Source organism: Sus scrofa, chromosome 13, assembly GCF_054392235.1.
Source record: "Sus scrofa isolate SSC_HxYL_T2T_F1_AM1 chromosome 13, Sscrofa_HxYL_maternal_Yorkshire_Landrace_v2.0, whole genome shotgun sequence".
NCBI classification, from domain to species: domain Eukaryota; kingdom Metazoa; phylum Chordata; class Mammalia; order Artiodactyla; family Suidae; genus Sus; species Sus scrofa.
In genome coordinates, this window is record NC_139395.1 from 21,741,498 (window position 1) to 21,762,022 (window position 20,525).

Here is a 20,525-nt window from a genome sequence, read left to right on the forward strand (position 1 = left end):
GGATCCCGAGTGGCTGTGGCTGTGGCTGTGGCTATGGCTGTGGTGCAGGTTGACAGCTACAGCTCTGATTCAAGCCCTAGCCTAGGAACCTCCATATGCTGTGGGTTCAGCCCTAAAAAGACAAAAAGACCAAAAAAAAAAAAAAAAAAAAAAAAACCAAAACAAACACGAAAACCCACACACATTATGACCCATATTACATAAAAATTATGACTCATATTACAAAAGCAGGGCATTTGTGACAGGTCCTGAGATATAGCCCTGTGTTTTCAAAAACTGCTCTAGAGAGGCAGACCAAAGGTGCACAGCTTTCAAATGAAAAACTGAAACGTGTTCTCTGAATTACTAAACACCACCCTCATTGTCATCAACAATGAAAACGGTAGCTTTCAACAGTTTCAACAAAGTTGAAAATGCTGAGTTGAGTTTTTCAGTTTTTTGTTTTGTTTTTGTTTTTAAGTTTGAAGCCAAAACCAACACATTCTTTTGGACGCTGCTGAAGTTTTTTTTCATGGTTAATATGCATGCTGGTGATATCAATTCTGAAAACTATGCAACATTATAGAAAAAAAAGTAACAAGGTTATAGTCCCACCCTGCGGAGATGAGTCCTGTTAACGAACTTTTCCCACTGCGAGTAGCTTTCATTCTAATAGTGCTTTTTGGACTAGCATTCTTTTTAACAACCAGCACTTTCAAACAAAAATTACAGAAAATATCGATTAACAGTCTTTTCCTTTCTCTGGCTGGTGGGATCTAGAAATTGCTTATAGGAAGAAACTGTTCTTAAAGGAAAGAAGTTGGGCAGAAAAGTATCTAAAAAGAGAAATGGAAAACATCACGCTTTTATTTTGGTTGAATTACCAACAAAGAAAAGGATTAGCACGGACGGGTACTTTTCAAAAATATTTTTTTTTTCCCTCTGGCTCCCGCTAGGGTGGAGGAAGTTGTCTTCGTTCTGCGAAAGGGTGGAATAGTGGGGAGGGACAGATGATGGGAGTCTCTCCCCCCCCTGCCGCCCCCGGCGACCCCATCCTAGGCGGGGTCGGCTGGGTAAGGGGGACTGCTGAGATGGAGGCGGCCAGCAGGTGCCTGGGCGCCGGCCCCTACCCTCCTTCTCGTCCCCCCCACCTCCGGCTTGGCCTCGCCCCCTGGCGGGCGAGCGCCTGGTGCCAGGCGCCGGGTGGGGGGTGCACGCCCCGCAGGCAGCGGGAAGCTACCGGGGTGGGGGGAGTGCCTGGCCCGACCTTCCTCCGGAGCCAGCACCCGCCGCAGGCACCCCGGGAACATGTCCGCGGCCCGCGCGCGGAGCGGGGCCCCGGGGAGAAGAGCCAGGGGAGGGCGGGCGCAGTGGCGGCGGCGGCGGCGGCCGTGGAGCCGCTAGTCCCCTCCCTCCGGGGGGAGCAGCTGCCGCCGCCACCACCACCGTCAGCGCGCGGGCCGCGGCCGGAGCGAGCCGGGCGGGCGGTGCGCGGGGGAGGGCGGGGGCGGGGAGGGGGGTGGGCGCAGGGGCGGGAGGGCGCGGGGGGAGGGTCTCGCGCTCCCGGCGACCAGAGCCCGAGAGAGAGACCCTGGCGGCGGCGGCGCCTGACACTCGGCGCCTCCTGCCGTGCTCCGGGGCGGCATGTCCGAGGCTGGCGGGGCCGGGCCGGGCGGCGGCGGGGCGGGGGCCGGGGCGGGGGCTGGGCTCGGGGCGCTACCCCCGCCGCCCCCCGCGCCGCCGCCTGCGCCCCCGCAGAGCTCCCCTTGCGCCGCCGCCGCCGGGGGCTCGGGTGCCTGCGGACCGGCGACGGCGGTGGCGGCGGCGGGCACAGCCGAGGGACCGGGAGGCGGCGGCTCGGCCCGGATCGCGGTGAAGAAGGCGCAACTGCGCTCCGCTCCGCGGGCCAAGAAACTGGAGAAACTCGGAGTGTACTCCGCCTGCAAGGTACGCGCTCCGCTCGGGGCCCGCCCGAGGAGCAGCGGCCAGGCCCGCAGGACCCCCACCCCCTCCCCTTCCCGCCCCCACCTCCCGCCTCCCGCCTGGGGCCGCTGCACCGCGGAAGTGCTGCTGTTGCCCGCGCCCAATTAGCAGCTTCTCGGACCAGAGTCCTGTCGGGAGGGAGAATTGATCTCCGCGACGGAGAGCCTTTCCTTCCTTCCCTTTGGAAAGAGTTGCCGCTGCGTTCGCGCTCCTGGGCTGCCCTGGGGCTTTGTTGCTCTGTAGGAGCTCGCCGGAGGCGCCTTCCTGGGAGTGGAGCTGGGCTCACTGTGCGGCGAGCGCCCTAGGGCCAAAAAAACATCTTTGGGGATCTGAGCGTCCCCTCTCCGCCCTCCTTTCCCTGTGCTCCGTGGGGCGGAGCTGGGTGGAAGGAGTGTGGCTGGAGTGGGATCCCTGACTCCCAGCGCTTTGGGAGCTCTAAGGGGCGGAACGCGCAGGGTGGGAAGTTGGGTGCAGCCCGAGGCAGGGTCTTAGAGCTGCGGGCGCCCTCCGCGGACGGCAGAGGCGTTAAGGTGCGCGGTGACAGCCCCGTCATTATTGTATTATTACTTGTTTAGTTGAATCGCCAGCCTCTCGGGGTGTAAACAGGATTTGGCAAGGTGACAGCCCAGCGCGGCGGGCGCTACTGCTCAGTTTGAGAACGCGCGTTTCTCGCCATCCCGTTTCCATGCCAGCTCTGGGCACCCAGTCACCCCTGAGCTGCGGATCCAGATGTGGGCGCCGAGCTTCTGGAGTGGCGACATTGGCCGAGGCCGCGGGGCAGGCTGGCCCTGCGCTGTCAGCAGCGGCTTTGTTTTGACAGGGTGACAGCTGAGGGGGGCGGGGACTTGGCCTTGTCAGCTCCTGCGGCCTGTGGCCGAGGCGGGGAAGAGACACACACACACACACACACACACACACACCTCCCCTGTATTCCTCCCGCCTGCTGCAAAACGGGGTCCAGTTCCCAGATTCCAGATCTCCACAGCCTAGCTGCAGCAGGTCACGTCTGAATTTTGGTGAAAGATTATTAACCCTGTTAGAACCCCTCTCCCTGGTGTTGCTGCTTTTAGAGCTTCTCCACTGCAATGGAATGTCTGTACTTTCCCTTTTCCACGCCATTCACATCCTCCTGTACTTTGAACACCTGCTGTAGACCCTGCCCGGGCATAATAAATCTTGGTTGAATGAATGTAGGATCTAGCCCCGAATGAATGTAGGCTCTAGCACCGGACTTCTCAAACTTTATTGTGTCTAGGAATCTTCTGCCGAGCTGATTAAATGCTGCTTCTGCATCAGTAGAACTGGGCTGGGGCTGAGAGGCTGCATTTCTGATAAACTCTCAGAAATGTGATGAGTTGCTAGTCCACTGACCACACTCCAAGTAACAAGACCCTAGTCAGACCTGGACATTATAGGATTAGTCCCTTTCGAATTTGGCCAAAAAAACCTGAAACTGTCAAACAAGAACACCACATGGTTGGTATTTCTGAAGAAGGAATGCAAAAAAGATCAAGTGGGGAGTGTGCTTGTAAGAAAGGTGAAGGGCCATGTGCTGGTATGAAGGGCGTTACCCAAATTGGAACAAGGTGGGAAGAGTAGAGGTCTGAAGGAGGAACTGCACAGAGGTAAGTACAGGGTCAGTTGCTGGATGGACTAGGTGTTTAGCAGCCAGTGTGTGCTCATATAGGAATTGTGTCAGCTCCATGTTTCTGTCCTTGCTTTTTATTGGGTTTCCATCATGCACACCTTTTCTCTTCTGCCTGCTGCTGCCTTAATGTCTGAAAACTTTCCTCAAGTTTTGATCTGGTGTAAAACCATGAGCATATGTGCCCTGCATTGAAATTCTTGATTCTTTTAAATTTTCATGAGTGACCTTCTCTAAAGTTTGTGACTTGAGTGTTTCACCTTCACATTCATAACCAAACCTCTGGGAAGGGAAAACCTCTCGTATTAAAAAGTCTCTCTTCCTGCCTCTGGGGTACTCTGAAAGTGTCAATTTCTATTTGCTCGTTCATTCAGTAAGTGTTTGGAGGGGTCGTAACTGGGTTCTAGGTGTTATGCTAGATGCTGGGTCTGTGACACCCAGAACCTGTCCTTCTGGAGCTACTGACCACCTGTGTTAGGAGCCTGGGGAGGTGGGCAGGCAGCCAGTTACAATGGGGTTCAAGAAATCTGCTCATGGGCTGGAGCACCGGTAGGGTGGTGATGGCTTCTTGGAGGAAGTGTCGGTGGGTGCAAAGGACTCTTAGCCGTTCAGGGTAGGGTGAGCTGAAGCTTCTTGTAGTGGAGAAACTGAAAGTGGTTATGAAAGCTTGGAGCTGGGCCAGCAGGAGCTAGAGTCCAATGGCTGGGGCCACTGTGGTGGTGGTGGTGGTGGGTGTGGCCAAGAGAGAATCCAGGAATCTTAGCATTATCTCTGATTTGCTTTTTATTTTTTCTAAACTGTGCTAGCCTCAGGGTGAGGAGGTGTAAGAGAGCAGAATCTGTGTGTCTTTCTCAGCTTGTCTCTACCCTTTATGTAAGAAAACCCCAAAGGACAGGTTCCCCTCCCTTTTGTCACTGACCAGGCCACTTGGCAGATTGGAGGGTACAGAGGTTAGGGAGTGGGGAGGGCTCTGGAAAGAGATGGGCTATTGAAAGAAAACAGGTCCCAGACCTGATGAAAGATCTGGCCTTTAAGCTTCACAAATGAAACAGAAAAAGGGGAGCTAGTACATAGCCAGGGTGGTATGCCACACCCCGGAGAGAAGAAAAAAAGAAACAAACAAACTTGTTTTGCAGGATCCAGAATAGAGTTCTGTAACTGTATTCTGGCAAGGGTTGCCCATGTGACGAAGCCAGAATGATCATTAAAACTGTAGATCTATGGACTTCCTGTGTGGCTCACAACAAAAATGTAGATCTGACCATGTTATGCCCCTACTAAGGACCCTACAAGGCCCTGCATGGTCTGGCCACTGCTATCTCTGGCCCCTTTTCAGAACCTTGCATGCATGGTTCCCTTCTACCTCAGGGCCTTTGCACACACTTCCCTAAAACTGAAAAGCTCCTCTCACCTCACTTTCAAAAGAACTCCCAGCTCTTCCTGCAAATCTCAGATTCTTTGCATTTCCTTTACAACCCTGCCCATCCTTCCCATTATACATTTTCTGAACCCCTCTGTACTTACTTTTCCTTCCTGGTGCTTTTATCATGATTTTTAATTATGTGATTATTTGATATATGTCTGTCACCCTGAATAGATTCTAAGTGATGGGGTTATTGACTGGATGTATGCAAGAGAAGAGAAGACTGAGGAAATAATTAACTGTTGGAAGAGCAGTAGTAAAATTTAGCCTGACCACTTCTTGAAATTAGGCAGAGAGGATTTTTTTCACATAGAGCATTGCCAGGTCTCTTAATGGATGTGCATAGCAATGGATTGTTAGTGTTACAAAGGAAGCCCCAAGCGAGTTAGGAGTAGCTCATAATCCACATCTCTTTGAATTAATTTATGTACTAAAATACCAAAGCCAGAGTTCCCAATGTGGCTCAGCGGGTTAAGAATCTGACTAGTACCCATGAGGATGTGGGTTTGACCCCTGGCCTTGCTCAGTGGATTAAGGATCTGGCACAAGCTGCGGTGTAAGTTGCATATGCAGCTTGGATCTGGAGTTGCTGTGGCTGTGGTGTAGGCCGGCTGCTGCAGCTCCAATTTGACCCCTAGCTTGGGAACTTCCATATGCCTTGGGTGTAGCCCTAAAAAGAAAAAAAAAAAAAAAAAAAGAAAACAAAATCCCAAAGCCATCAACTGGCTCTTCCTAGTTAAATAGGCCGTTTCTACATGAGGGAAGGCAGGAGAGGGTGGCCAGGAGCCTGTGCTTCCTAGTACATACAAGCTGAGGTCACATTTCAGGTCCAGCTATGTGACCTTGAGCAAGGACTTTACCTCCACCTCCATTTCCTTGCCTGTAAAATAGGAATAATAAACCCCTCCTCATGGTGTAACAGTGAGGATTTTATATTTTATTTATTTTTAAATTTTTTCTTAGATCGAGGATTTTATTTTTTATTTTTTGCTTTTTAGGGCCGCACATGTGACATATGGAGGTTCCCAGGCTAGGGGTCTAATCAGAGCTGTAGCTGCTGGCCTGCACCAGAGCCACAGCAACGCCAGATCCAAGCTGCATCTGTGACCTACACCACAGCTTATGGCAACGCCAGGTCCTTAACCCACTGAGCGAGCCCAGGGGTTGGATCCTCAACCTCATGGTTCCTAGTCGGATTCGATTCCACTTCGCCACAGTGGGAACTCCAGAGTGAAGATTTTTTTTTTTTTTTTTTTTTTTTTTTTTTTTTTTTTTTTTGTCTTTTGTCTTTTTGTCTGTTGTTGTTGATGTTGTTGCTGTTGTTGCTATTTCTTGGGCCGCTCCCGCGGCATATGGAGGTTCCCAGGCTAGGGGTTGAATCGGAGCTGTAGCCACCAGCCTACGCCAGAGCCACAGCAACGCGGGATCCGAGCCGCGTCTGCGACCTACACCACAGCTCACGGCAACGCCGGATCGTTAACCCACTGAGCAAGGGCAGGGACCGAACCCGCGACCTCATGGTTCCTAGTCGGATTCGTTAACCACTGCGCCACGACGGGAACTCCTTTTTTTTTTTTTTTTTTTTTTTTTTTTTTTTTTTTTTTGTCTTTTTTTTTTGCTATTTCTTGGGCCGCTCCCGCGGCATATGGAGGTTCCCAGGCTAGGGGTCTAATCGGAGCTGTAGCTGCCAGCCTATGCCAGAGCCACAGCAACGCGGGATCCGAGCCGTGTCTGCGACCTACACCACAGCTCACGGCAACGCCGGATCATTAACCCACTGAGCACGGGCAGGGACCGAACCCGCAACCTCATGGTTCCTAGTCGGATTCGTTAACCACTGCGCCACGACGGGAACTCCCAGAGTGAAGATTTTAAATGAGCTCCTGTGTATGAGGCATCCAGTGGTGTCTAGTCCACAGTATGTCCTCTCAGCAGCTCAGAGTAGGGGATACACTGTAAACTTGGGAGTCAGGAAAGAATGTGGGGCTTAGTCTCCCATCCCAGTGCTGCCACTTGTGTGATCTTGGATACAAGTCACTTAGTTTCCCTCTGAGCCTTGATAGCAATCAAGGCTTCATCTCTAGGATAGCCTTGGAGTTCAAAGAGAGAAGATCCCCCTGAGTTCCTGGAGCCTAAAAATGATGAGTTAACACTAGCAAAACAAAATTGTCTGATGCTGTTGGAGGCAGGAGCTGCAAAGCATTCATGGAGAACCCTGCTGCTTCAGTTCTGGGCTGAATGCCATACTTAGGGACTGATACGGGCACAGGACCATGAAATGAGTCTTCATTTAGAAAAAAATGTTTTTCGATGTTTTGGGTCTTTTGGGCTGCCCCCATGACCTCTGGAAATTCCCGAACCCTCACCACAGTAATGACAACCCCTATCCCTAACCCACTAAGCCACCAGGGAACTCCCCCAAAAATAATGGTGTACAATCTTTAGGTGACACTGGCTGTAGAATATGTGGGGAGCAGAGGCAGAGGTGCCATCATAAGAGAAAAAGTGACCTGGTGAATGGGACACTGGAATCAGCCTTAAAGTTAGAAAGGGCCTTGAGTGCCTACTTGCCAGTCATTCCTCCAGAGAGCAAACTTCTGCTGCTGCCATCGTCTAGAGCAGTGGCTCTTACCCAGGAGTTCTTCCCCCACCCCTCCACCCCCAGGGGATATTTGGCAATGTCTGGAGACTTTTTTGGTCATTGTACCTGGGGAAGGATGTACTGGCAACTCGTGAATAGAGGCCAGAGATGTTGCTAAACACCCCACAATGCACAGGACAGCCCCCCACCCCCAACCACAAAGAATGATTTGGCCACCCGATGACTAATTGTGCCAAAGCTGAGAAACTCTGCTTTACAGGAAAATTAGCTTGCTCCATAATCACCATAAATATATTTGCAGGATAGGGAAAAAGGTGTGCTTTTAATGTTAATTTTAATAACACTCAAAACCTGAAAAATCTTACTTTGTGAATCATGGGCACATTTTAAAAATCTTCATTGTGGTATAATTTATAGATCATGAAACTCACTAACATTGTTAATGTGCAATCAGATGCCTTTGAATGTATTCCTCAGTACAGTTCTTTTTTTTTTGGCTGGACTTGCAGCCTATGGAAATTCCAGGGATCAAACTGACACCACAGCAGTGACAGTGCCAGGTCCTTAACCCACTGAGCTACCAGGGAACTCACACAGTTCAATTTTAGAGCTTCCACCCCCGCAAAGTCTGTCATTTCCCTTCCACCCCACTCCCACCATGGGCACCTTTTAAAGGTGATATTTTGTATTAATTGATTGTTGGTTTGCAAATAGAAACCCATCTAAAAGTATATTTTTGGAGACTCTTCAGATAAGCAGTATTGGATAGATACAATTTAAAAAAAAAAGTTAACCTCTAGCCACATAAATCTATTGCATACAGTTATTTCAATTATTTCACATGTGGTAACCTCTCTAAAAGATGGTATCATGAAGCCAAGCACACAGGAAAAATGTTTCATTTGGCAGGCAGAATACAAAGGAGCCTGAGAAAGATGACCAAATTTAATTGTTTCCTCCTAAACTTTCAGGGAGATGGGAATTCAAGCCTGCAAAGCCTTCAGATTGCAGTTTGCAGTTTTATGTAACTGAGAGAAGTAGTTTATAGGGCAAAACAGTACCAAATCTGCTGAGGGCTGTTTTGTTTTAGGAAGCTTGTTCTTGCAAAGAGCATTTTGTGATACACTATTTTTTGTTTGTTTTTTAAATCATTCAGTAGATCTAAACCTAGTTATCCATCCACATTGGTGTCTATTTAATTCTGTAAATCCACAGATCTGACCCGTCATAGGGAATTTTACCCGTTGAGGGTAAAATACACAGTTTCATACCAGCTACCTTGGAACGATCAGAACATCTGCTTCTCAGATGAAAGATCTGGATACTCAGTACATTGCCAATAAAACTTAGATTTCCAAGGCTCAGTGGCTTCGGATGGAGTTTGTTGGTTTCTCCATGAGAGGAAGGTAGCTATTTAGGAACAGTTGTCCGTGGTTTTCTACCTTTGATGGTTTCCTACTTCTAATCTGATTCTAACACCACAGCATCTGTGGCAGAATGGCAGGTGTGCCAACCACCTGGCTACCTGGCGAAAACCTGGAGGATCATAACCACCCCCACAACCCGGTGCCCCTTAACTGCCTGTCTTGCAGTTTCCTCATTGGTGAAGTGGGAGGCGAGGTGCCATCTCATCCACTTACCGTGAAGATGAAATCGTCTAGCAGCTGGGAGAGTTCTTAGCCCACAGGCATTCCACAGATGTCTATTTTATTTTCAAAAGTTTTCCATTGGAATCAGCAGTTTTGTTGCTAGGGTTTTCCCGCTAGGGTTCACCCGACTCTTCTATGTGGGGTAAGAGAAAGGGGAGGAAGGTCATTTTACCAGCGGGGCACAGAGACCCAAAGAGGCTCAGCATCTTTCTCCGGCTGCCTCGGTGGCTCTGGGGGAGCTGCACACAGAGATGCCCTTGTGCCTCCTTTCCCAGACGTCCTCAGGGAGCGGAGGGGATGCTGTTCTTTCAAAGGGTTTACTGAGGGGACGTCATTTGTGTCAGGCCTTCGCCTGCTCTCATTTGATGTTTATTGTACTCCTATTGAGAGGTCTGTTCAAAGGCTTTTCTAGTTCATTGAAACTGTGCAGGCCATAAAGCAAACAAAATAAGCATCCTTTATGACTAGCCCAGGGCAGACAGATGCATGCCCTTGATTGTTTTAAAGCTGACAATCAAGAAGGGTCACTGGGCTGGCCCAGTAGAGTTCCCTGTTGACGGAAGATGAAAGAGAGACCTACTCAGGCTGTCGAAGGTGCTAGATGTGCCAGAGAGGTAAGGAATTGGCCATCCTGGATGTTTTGAAGTCCCAGAACAGCTCTATATAAGACTGCACACATAAGCAGTATTTCAGCACAGTCCAGAGGAAAGTCTTTTTTTTTTTTTTTTAAACTTTTATCATGCAGACAGTAAAGTGCTCAAATCATCAGTATGTCTGGTGATTTGGGGGAATTTTTACATACTCACGCATCTATGCAACTGTGGCCCAGAAAGAGCTGTAGAGCATTTCCAGCACCTCGGAGGCCCTCCTTTGTCCCCTCCCTACCTCTGGTAACCCTTATTCTGAAGTTTATGACCAGAGATTAGTTTTGCCTCTCTTAAACATCATATCACATGGCATGAACTCCTTTGCCTCTGGCTTTTGTCATTCCACATGGTGCATGCTGCATGGGTGTTGTTGCATATAGCCCTGATTTAAGCTGAAAAACAAGTGAAGAACTGTTAACCATTCGTAGAGTGGAAGTCACTGGATGTGGACAGCTTCCTAAGATGAATTTTATTATTTTTATTATTTTTTTTTTTAGGCTGCAGCCTGTGGAAGTTCCCAGGCTAGCAGTCAAATCAGAGCTACACCATAGCCACACCAGATCTGAGCTGTGTCTGTTACCTACACCACAGCTCATGGCAACACCAGATCCTTAACCCACTGAACGAGGCCAGGGATCGACCCTGCATCCTCATGGATACTAATCTGATTTATTACCGCTGAGTCGCAATAGGAACTCCCCATGATGAATTTTAATTAGGCTTTTGAAGGGAAAGCTGTGAATTTGCTCTTTGGGTACCTGGGAAGAACCCACGAAGACAGGAATGTGGACAGGAAATCCAGGAGGTGGTAGAGAAGGATGGGATGGGAGGAGAGTCAGAGTGTTGGGGGCCTGTGATGTCACAGCTGCGAAATGCCTAGCCTGAAGGGTTCCTTCTCCCTTGGAGTCTGTCTTGATGAGCCCTTACTGGTAAATAGCCTGCTAAGTCCTGCTGTCACTCTTCCTTGGTTCTGGAGGATGGCTAGGGTTGTACACTGTGTCCTGTAAACCATGCAAAGCCATAGATGTTGGGCATTGTGGCGAGGTTCCTAGAAGCTGGCTGGAGCCCACTCCCTAAAGCTCCAGCAGTCACTGACAACCTCTGTTATTGGCCTAGGGGATGGAGATGTAGGGCTGAGAATGTTCCTTCTGGTTCATCCCCAGAGCTGCGTGCCAAGGCCACTAAGGACCACCTTCTCCCCAGGAGTGGCAGTGAGGAACAGCCTACAGTTTTTGCACAGCAACTTTATCTTGAAAACTTGTATTAAATACAGATAAGCTTACTATTCAGTAGAATCACATGGATCACCCACTTATAAAACACATGGATCACCCACTTATAAAACAATCTTTTCTGTAATCGATACTGTTTTTTTTGTTTTTTGTCTTTTTTTTTTTTTGCTATTTCTTTGGGCCGCTCCCGCGGCATATGGAGGTTCCCAGGCTAGGGGTCCAATCGGAGCTGTAGCCGCCAGCCTACGCCAGAGCCACAGCAACGCGGGATCCGAGCCGCGTCTGCAACCTACACCACAGCTCACGGCAACGCCGGATCGTTGGCCCACTGAGCAAGGGCAGGGACCGAACCCGCAACTTCATGGTTTCTAGTCGGATTCGTTAACCGCTGCGCCACGACGGGAACTCCCTGTAATCGATACTGTTAACAGGATTTTCACCTTTTTCACTTGTGTGTGCATGTACGCAGAGGTGTTCCCAGGCCATTTATTTATCCATTCAATATCTGTTTCCATGGGCTGCCTTAGAAGATTTCTGCTCAAGGAGATCCTGCCCAGACTTCGTGTGACAATTCCTCACCTAGTTTATAACTGAGGTGGAATTGTGTCCTTTATTATGTTGATTTGCTTCCATCTCTGGCATCTGACTGATATACTGGTACCCCTTGCATTGCACTTTTTTTCTTCCCCAGGTGTTGGTGTGGCTTGTTGTCAAAACTTATTTGGTTTCCTTTTTTTCTTTTTCGGCCACACCCAAGGTGTATGGAAATTTCTGGGCCAGGGATCAAACCCGTACCATGGTTGTGACCTGTACCCCAGCTTTGGGAAAGCTGGATCCTTAACCTGTTGCACTGCACAGAAACTTCCTCAGGTCTGTTCTCAAATGCCAGCTTCTCAGAGAACCCTTCTGACACCCCCCCCCCCCCGTTGTAGAGTAGCAGGAATTCTTCACTCTATAATCTTACTTTGTTTGCTTTCCTTTACTGCATTTATCAATACTTGGAAATAATATATCCTATGACTCTGTTATAAAAATGTATTTTGGAGTTCCCGTTGTGGCTCAGCAGTTAATGAACCCGACTAACGTCCACAAGGACACGGTTTCGATCCCTGGCCTAGTTGCAGATGCAGCTCGGATCCCGCGTTGCTGTGGCTCTGGTGTAGGCCAGTGGCTATAGCTCTGAATGGACCTCTAGCCTGGGAACCTCCATGTGCTGTGGGTATGGCCCTGAAAGGCAAAAAGACAAAAAAATATGTATATATATATATATATTTATGTATTTTGAATAATTTCTTGTCTGTTTCCTTTATGACAATAGAAGTTCTGTAAAGCAAGGACTTTTTTAGATATAATTTTTATTTCATATTGGAAGAAAATTGATGTACAATGTTGTGCCAGTTTCAGTTGTTCAGCAAAGTGATTCCATTATATGTATGTACATATCCATTCTTTTTCAGATTTTTTTTGTGGGGGGGTCTTTTTGCCTTTTAGGGATGCATTTTCGGCATATGAAGGTTCCCAGGCTAGGGGTCCATTTGAAGCTGTAGCCGCTGGCCTACACCACAGCCACAGCAACATGGGATCCGAGCCATGTCTGTGACCCACACCACAGCTCACGGCAATGCCAGATCCTTAGCCCACTGATCAAACCACACATCCTCATGGATGCTTGTTGGGTTCGTTAACCGCTGAGTCATGACGGGAACTCCTTTTTTCAGATTCTTTACCCATATAGGTTATTATAGAATATTGAATAGAGTTCCCTGTGCTATACAGTATGCCCTTGATTCTGTTTTGTATAGTAGTGTGTGTATATTAATTCCAAACTCCTACTAATTTATCCCACTTCCTCCCCTTCCCCCTTTCAGCAACCACAAGTCTGTTTTCTATGCCTGTGAGTCTGTTTCTGTTTTGTAGATAGATTCATTTGTGCCATATTTTAGAGTCCACATGCAAGTGATATCATATATTCGTCTTTCTCTGTCTGACTGACTTTACTTAGTATGGTAATCTCTAGGTCCATCCATGTTGCTGCAAACGGCATTATTTCATTCTTTTTTAAGGCTGAGTATGACATTGTATGTATGTACCACATCTTCTTTATCCATTTCTCCGTTGATGAACAATTAGGTTGCTTTCATGGCTTGACTATTGTGAATAGGAAGCAAGGACTTTGGTTCATTGCATATCCCAGGCCCACACATACCATGTACATAGTAGGTATTCAATACATATTTGATGACTAAATGGGCAGCTTCATATTCACAGGCTTTGTGAGGTTGCAGGAGAGGAAATTTTGTTTTAAACACAAGGAAACTGGAGTCCAGAGAGGTTTAGTAACTTGCCGTGTGGTCAACAGCAGGGCAGCCCCACGCTGAGGCTGGAATAGCATCTCTTGACTCTTGGCTCACGGAGACCTGATGACACATGGGACCTTTTGATGGCTTGAACTTCTGATCAGGACAGAGCAGGGAGAAATCACACCCACTTTTAATCCTCCTCTGAGTAAATGATGTGAACTTCTCTGACCCCCATTTCCTCGTCTGCAAATTAAAACTCTCAGAAGGGGATTGATTTTGAGTATGCAAAGACAGGCAGGTTCAAAACCCTGGAGGGGAAGAAGGCCCTACCATATATTCTAAAAGTCTAAATTATGTTAGTGAACTAGAAAAAAAAAATCTATCTCCTAAAAGATATGTTTTCTAACTACTACTTATATTTTTTGTTGCTTTGCTGTTCACTTAAACTAAAGGCTACAATGGGCTCTCTTTAATTTGTTCTTCTGTTGCCAGAGGTCGAGATCCAGGGCTTATTATTTTTTTAATCAGGAGACAAATGCATTTCTTTTGGAAAAAAGTGGGAATGCCGTCTTTCATGATCCACTTGGAATGACAAACCACCTGATCTTAGGTGGGGGCTTTCAGTAATCTCTTCCATGACCTGAGGACAAGACATTTGGGGATATTTCCATGAACTCTTCCCCCTCCTAATCTGCCCCATCCATGGCCTGCTCTGGGCCTGCTTAGCCTTCTCCGAGGTTTCTGCGGTACGCAGGAGGTTCCAGAAGTACAAAGAGGGAGACCTGACTAATATCCTAGTGACTGATGGCGGCAGCTCCAATTTGCATCCCCTCTAACAAGCTGGTGTTGAAACTGGCTGGCAGAAGGCCAGGGAAGCCAAGGTCAGCTTACTTTGGAATAGCGAAGTGAGTCATGTAAGCCAGGCTCTGCACATACCCATGGCACCACCTAACTCACCCACCTCCCAGGGAACACGTCCACAAATACTGGTTAGGTGCCTATGCCCAGCTCTGTCCTGGGTGTGCTGTGAGTGACTAAAGGACGTGCAATCCATAAGGAACCCCTCATCCTGCTGGGTGACAGACATGAAGGGAAAGAAAAATGGAAGTGAAGAGTCAGGTGTGAAGTCCGTGCAAGAAGAAAGTGTCACGAGCTGCGGTGGGTGGGAGTGGAGGTGCAGTGAACAGAGTAAAGCAAAGTGGAGAAGTAAAGCTGAGAGGAGCACGGCATCAGAGTGATTTAGAACAGGGACCTGGGCCCCAGGTGGCCCGGGTTTGAATCCTGATGTTCTGCTTTCTTGCCATGAGGCCCTGGGGAGATGGCATAGCCATTGTCAGCCTCAGATTTCGTAGCTGTAAGGTGGAGAGCATGATATTGTCAACTTTGCCCATTCATCCGACAAATTGTTAGTGAATGTGCCAGGCAATGATTTAGATGCTGGGGAGACCGTGACAGATGGGGCTTCACTCTTGTGGAGCTCACTTTCTGGTAGCAGAAGCAGACAGTAAACAAGAAAATAACAGAAAGTGGTAAGTGCCCCACACATTAGAGAACGAAGACAGAAGTAAATGAGGATGCCTGGGGAGTTCCTTCAGAATGTGCCTGGAAGGTTCTGTCTGCAGAGGGGAAACTTTCTGGGCACGAATGGTGACAGGAAGCCAGTTACGTGTGGGGTGCAAGGGCAGAGGGAGGTGCAGAGACCCTGGGGCCAGAAAGGGCTTGGCAGGCTCAAGGGCAGCCAGGAGACCACTGTGGCTGAATGGTGGGCAGAGGGGTGAGCGTAGATGGGGCCAGATTGCCAGAGTATAATGTTCACACAGTCAAATGATCTGATCTCCACTTCCATGCAGTTTCAACAAATGCACATCAAGACCCAGAATATTTCTATCATGCTAGGAGGTCCCCTCCTGGTCCTTGTCCTTCAGATCCTTCCCCACTAGAAGCAACCACTGATCTACTTTGTGTCACCACACTTAGTTTTGATAGTCTAGAATTTCTTATAAATGATACCACGTAGCACACATTGATTTTTCTCCACTCCACTTAGCATTTTTGGGATTCATCCATGTTGTTTCATACTTCAGTAGTTAATTTCTTATTGGTGAGAAATATGCCACTGTATGGATGTACTACAGTTTCTCTCTCTACCTGTTGATGGATGTCTGAGCTCTCTCCAATAGATTCAGAGAAGACCTGCATTTCCAAGCATCCCTTTTGGCTGCTCTGAAAGGAATAAAGTATACCACAGAAAGAGTAGAAAAAGAGGGCCAGGTGAAGTTATTGCAGTCTAGATATAACAGGATGGTGGCTTGGCTGGAGGTGGGAGCAGTGGAGGGGTGAGGTGAAACAGTTTGGGGCTATATTATGAATGTAGAGACAGCAAGACTTGATTTGATTTTGACAAAAAGACAGAAATGAATGTCATGTCTAGGTAGCTGACCTGAGCAGCTGAAAGGATGGTGGTTCCATTTGCCAAGATGGGCAAGACCATGGGAGAAGCATTTTTCACCAATGTGTTGGGCTAGGTGTGTCTCTTAGTCAAGTGCTGTTGTCGTTTTAATTTACCTGATAGGCTGGATTTATACATTTCATTATTTATTTATTTGGCCTTGCCCTTGGCAAGTTCCCAGGCCAGAGATTAAACCTACACCACAGCAGTGACCTGAGCCACAGCAGTGACAATGCCATACCTTACCTGATAGGCCACCAAGGAACTCTAGTCAAGTGTTGTCCTTTTTTTTTTTTTTTTTTTCTTTTTAGGGCTACACCCACAGCATATGTAAGTTCTCAGGCTAGGGGTTGAATCAGGAGCTGCAGCCTCCAGCCAACACCACAGCCACAGCAAAGCCAGATCTGAGCTGCATCTGTAACCTGTGCCTCAGCTTGTGACAATGCCGGATCCTTAACCCACTGAGCTAGGCCAGGGATCAAGCCCTCAATCGAGTAAACGGAAATAGTGGGAAATAGGATCCCCTGGGTAAAGAAGAAAACGGTTGATGGAAGGTCTTGAATGTCAGGTAGAAAAATTTGGACTGAGTCCATTTACTAATAGTGAGTCCTAAAAAGGAGACACGAGAGATTTTAAAGTGAGGAGGTCTAGGTTTTGGTCTTGGATGATTGCTCCAGCTAGATGAACACAAACAAGCCACATCCTTCTCTAAGCATTGAATCACAGTCCTTCCGGGCTATTGGGTGGGGAACATAGGATGATGCAGGCAAAAGTTGCCTTGGGAAGTATCAGACAGGGATGTTTGATACTATTACATGGAGTTTAGAGTAGAGCCTTGTGTGCAGTGGGTGCTTTTTGGAGGATGGGAGTGGGAATGCATTACAGGTGGGGAGGGGGCCATTTCTTCTAACTGGCTAATTCCTCTCCCAACCCTGGGCATTTTTTTTTTTTTTTATTTTTTTTTATTTTCCCACTGTACAGCAAGGGGGTCAGGTTATCCTTAGATGTATACATTGCAATTACAGTTTTTCCCCCACCCATTCTTCTGTTGCAACATGAGTATCTAGACATAGTTCTCAATGCTATTCAGCAGGATCTCCTTGTAAATCTATTCTAAGTTGTGTCTGATAAGCCCAAGCTCCCGATCCCTCCCACTCCCTCCCCCTCCCATCAGGCAACCACAAGTCTCTTCTCCAAGTCCATGATTTTCTTTTCTGAGGAGATGTTCATTTGTGCTGGATATTAGATTCCCGTTATAAGTGATATCATATGGTATTTGCCTTTGTCTTTCTGGCTCATTTCACTCAGTATAAGATTCTCTAGTTCCATCCATGTTGCTGCAAATGGCATGATGTCATCCTTTTTTATGGCTGAGTAGTATTCCATTGTGTATATATACCACCTCTTCCGAATCCAGTCATCTGTCGATGGACATTTGGGTTGTTTCCACGTCCTGGCTATTGTGAATAGTGCTGCAATGAACATGCGGGTGCATGTGTCTCTTTTAAGTAGAGCTTTGTCCGGATAGATGCCCAAGAGTGGGATTGCAGGGTCATATGGGAGTTCTATGTATAGATTTCTAAGGTATCTCCAAACTGTTCTCCATAGTGGCTGTATCTGGGCATTTTTAATTAATTTTATTGGAGTATAGCTGACTTACAATGTTGTGTTAGTTTCCGGTGTGCAGCAAAGTGACTCAGTCATACATACGTTCCTTCTCAGATATCCGTATCCTTTCCCACGTATGTCACTACGGAGTATTGAGTAGATTTCCCGGTGCTATACAGTAGGACTTTGCTACTTACTGGTTTTTATAAAATAGTGTGTATATGCCAACTCCACTAACTGGCTATTTAGAGCCTGACCTAGGGCCTTGGCAGTGGAAAAGGAGCAGGTATAGACCTGGGAGAGACTTTGAAAGAAGAATCAGATGGCCTTGGGTGAGGGCATCAAATGCAGATGTATTGCATTCGGGAGCTGGGAGAAAGGTAATGGCACTGGAGAGAATAGTGTAGTTGGAAAGGGGTGTTGGAGTTGAGGGCGAGCCTAGTGTAGAACCTCCTGGGCCGAGATGCCAGGTGTAGGCAGTTGGGAATGTGGGCTGGATGTACTGCTCTGCAGGTTGGGCTGGTTATGTGGATTTGCGAGTCATCAGCCCAGGTAATGACGGATGCTGTAAGAGTGTGAACCGTCCCAGGAAGCAGCACTGTTTATTCTGCTCATCCTGGTTGACTCGGTGCCAAGGCAGCAGGCTGAGGAGTGAGAAGTCCTGTCAGTCAGCTAGTTGCGTGGGTTGCTCAGTGCCAGCCCTACAGTTTGAGGAATTTCTCCAGCTCCTCGGAGGGTGAGCTGACTGCCTTGGCAAGTTCACCATCAAGTCCAGATTGAGTGTGTGTGTGTGTGTGTGTGTGTGTGAAAGAAAGAGAGAGAGAGAGAGAGAGAGAGAGAGAGAGAGAGAAAGAGAGAGAGAGAGAGAGAGAGAGAGAGAGAGAAAAGACTCCAGGGATTGTTTGGGGTTCTGGGGCACCAGTTTTTTGGCCCTGGTGTCACTCAGGGCCTCTTGAGGCCCTTCCAGGGGTGTTGCAAGTTTGGGTTTGGTCCTGGATAGGTGACTCAGATGTAATAAAGGGTCTGGGCCACCCCGGGCCATTTGGTGGCACCGGAGTCGTTCTAACACCTTCTGAGATAATGCCTGAGGTCCCGAGCCTTAGATTCAGTCACATCTGATTATTTAGCATAAAGAGTTCAGTTCGTTATTCAACTCCAGTACAGACATGGATTTCTTCCAGATCCTGATTTCTCCTCTAAAAGTTTTCTGTGTGTCTTGGGGGGCCTGGAAGGGCATTTACATAGGGTATTTGTACCTGGTTCCCTTGCCCTGGGTCATTTCCTCATTTCTTTTTTGAAATAAATTCAAAAGAAATTTTTTGGGTGTAATTTCCTTCTTTCTTTCTTTCTTTCTTTCTTTTTTTTTTTTTGTCTGCATCTGTGGCGTATGGCAGTTCCCAGGCCGGAGATCAAACGTACACCATAGCAGGGACAGTGCTGGATCCTTAACCCACTGAGCCACAGGAACTCCGTGGCATGGTTTCCGTTCTCTTTCTGTACCCTTGACCACCCTCTTCCTTTTTTGTTTTTTTTAGTTCCACGTGGCTTCCCAGACCAAAATGGCACTCTTAATGGTTTTCGGAGCTGCTTCTGCTACTGAATTACCTCACTGCCTATCTGGTCTCCAGGTCCAGTTCTGTTTTCTCTCTCAATTGCAGGCAAATTTGATCTCCTCCCCCCACCCCACTCCCACTATCTTCTTTTCACTTGTGCCAAGAGCGCCAAATTTTAAAAATCCCCCTTTCCGGTCACAGCTGATGGTGTTCTGCTGGCCATCCTTGGGTAACTGTGTGAACCTGAGGGGTCCTAGCATAGTGAAGAGAGAAAAAGTGTTTGTGTCCCAGGAGGGATTGCTTAGCTGGTTAAATTTAAACTGTTCATGGGAAGCTCACATTAATCCAGCGAGAAGATAGAGGCATTTCCACCCACGTCCCCGAAGCCATTTCTTTCCTTCTCATCTTTACTGCTCTAAGCGTGGTCCTTGAACCTGAAACGTTTTTTAGAAATGCAGACCTCCAGGCCCCACCCTGGACTGACTGACTGTGAATCTGCATTCTGACAGGGTTGCCTAGGTAATTTGGGAGTAGATTAAAGTTTGAGAAGCACTACTCCTAGTCCCAGGAGCATTATTCAGACAGCTTCCTAAGGGGTTCCGTTCCTAAGACATCCATTTACTGGGATCCTTTGCCTATGGTGGGCTCCAGGTGTTGCTGCTGTTTCAAAATTGGGTTAAATGAGCATGTAAAGATCCTGACCCCGGGTCTTCTCCACCTCCAGGCTCACTCACCCCTCACTCCTGTGTAGTCATTTCCAGAATTGTTGGTCTCCCCTCCTCTCGAAGCTGCATCTGATGTTTTGTACTAGAATTCAAGGAGGGGAGCTAGAGTCACTGCACAGAAGTTCATGTGCAGTTCTGATCAGACTCAGATGAATTTGTGCAGCCAGAAAAGCTGGTGGATGTCAGCAGGTCAAAGGTGTTGAGTGAGGGAGCCAGGAAGGAACAGGAACGTCAGCAACACGGCTTTATTATTAGCAAGTTTTAATTGTTTCCAACTCTCCACTAATTTGAAAAACAGGGCAACCTACTTAATGACTTAATTATTTCTGTCATTTGCTATTTCTCTTTCCCTGGGATGGATTCTGACAGCAGAGGTATGGCCAACTGGACACTGTGACTTTTTTTGTTTTTTGTTTTTTTTCACATCAGAGAAGACAGAGATGGAGACTCCCATGTATGCTGTTTTTTTAAATTGTTATTACTATTATTTTGTTTGTTTTGTTTGCACCCACAGCGTGTGTAATTTCCTGGGTCAGGGATGGAACCCTCACCACAGCAGTGACACCACCAGATCCTTAACTGCTAGGCCACCAGGGAACTGCTGGCCTTATTTTTTTATTTTTATTTTTTTTTAACGACCACACTTGTGGCATATGATAGTTCTTAGGCTAGGGGCCAAATTAGAGCTGCTGCTGAAGACTCTGCCAGAGCCACAGCAACACCAGATCTG

At 47.8% G+C, this 20,525-nt stretch overlaps 1 protein-coding gene across 3 annotated transcripts in view; it reads left to right on the forward strand.

Annotated features, from left to right (window-relative positions):
- The first annotated feature begins 1,396 nt into the window (after positions 1-1,396).
- Positions 1,397-20,525, forward strand: part of KAT2B (lysine acetyltransferase 2B) — a 114,054-nt gene continuing 94,925 nt past the window's right edge. For all 3 annotated transcript variants that reach the window (XM_021071366.2, XM_084989957.1, XM_084989958.1), the window contains exon 1: positions 1,397-1,926. In XM_021071366.2, coding sequence (XP_020927025.2) covers positions 1,624-1,926 — 303 coding nt within the window. In that variant the 5' untranslated portion in view covers positions 1,397-1,623. The remainder of the gene's footprint in view (positions 1,927-20,525) is intronic.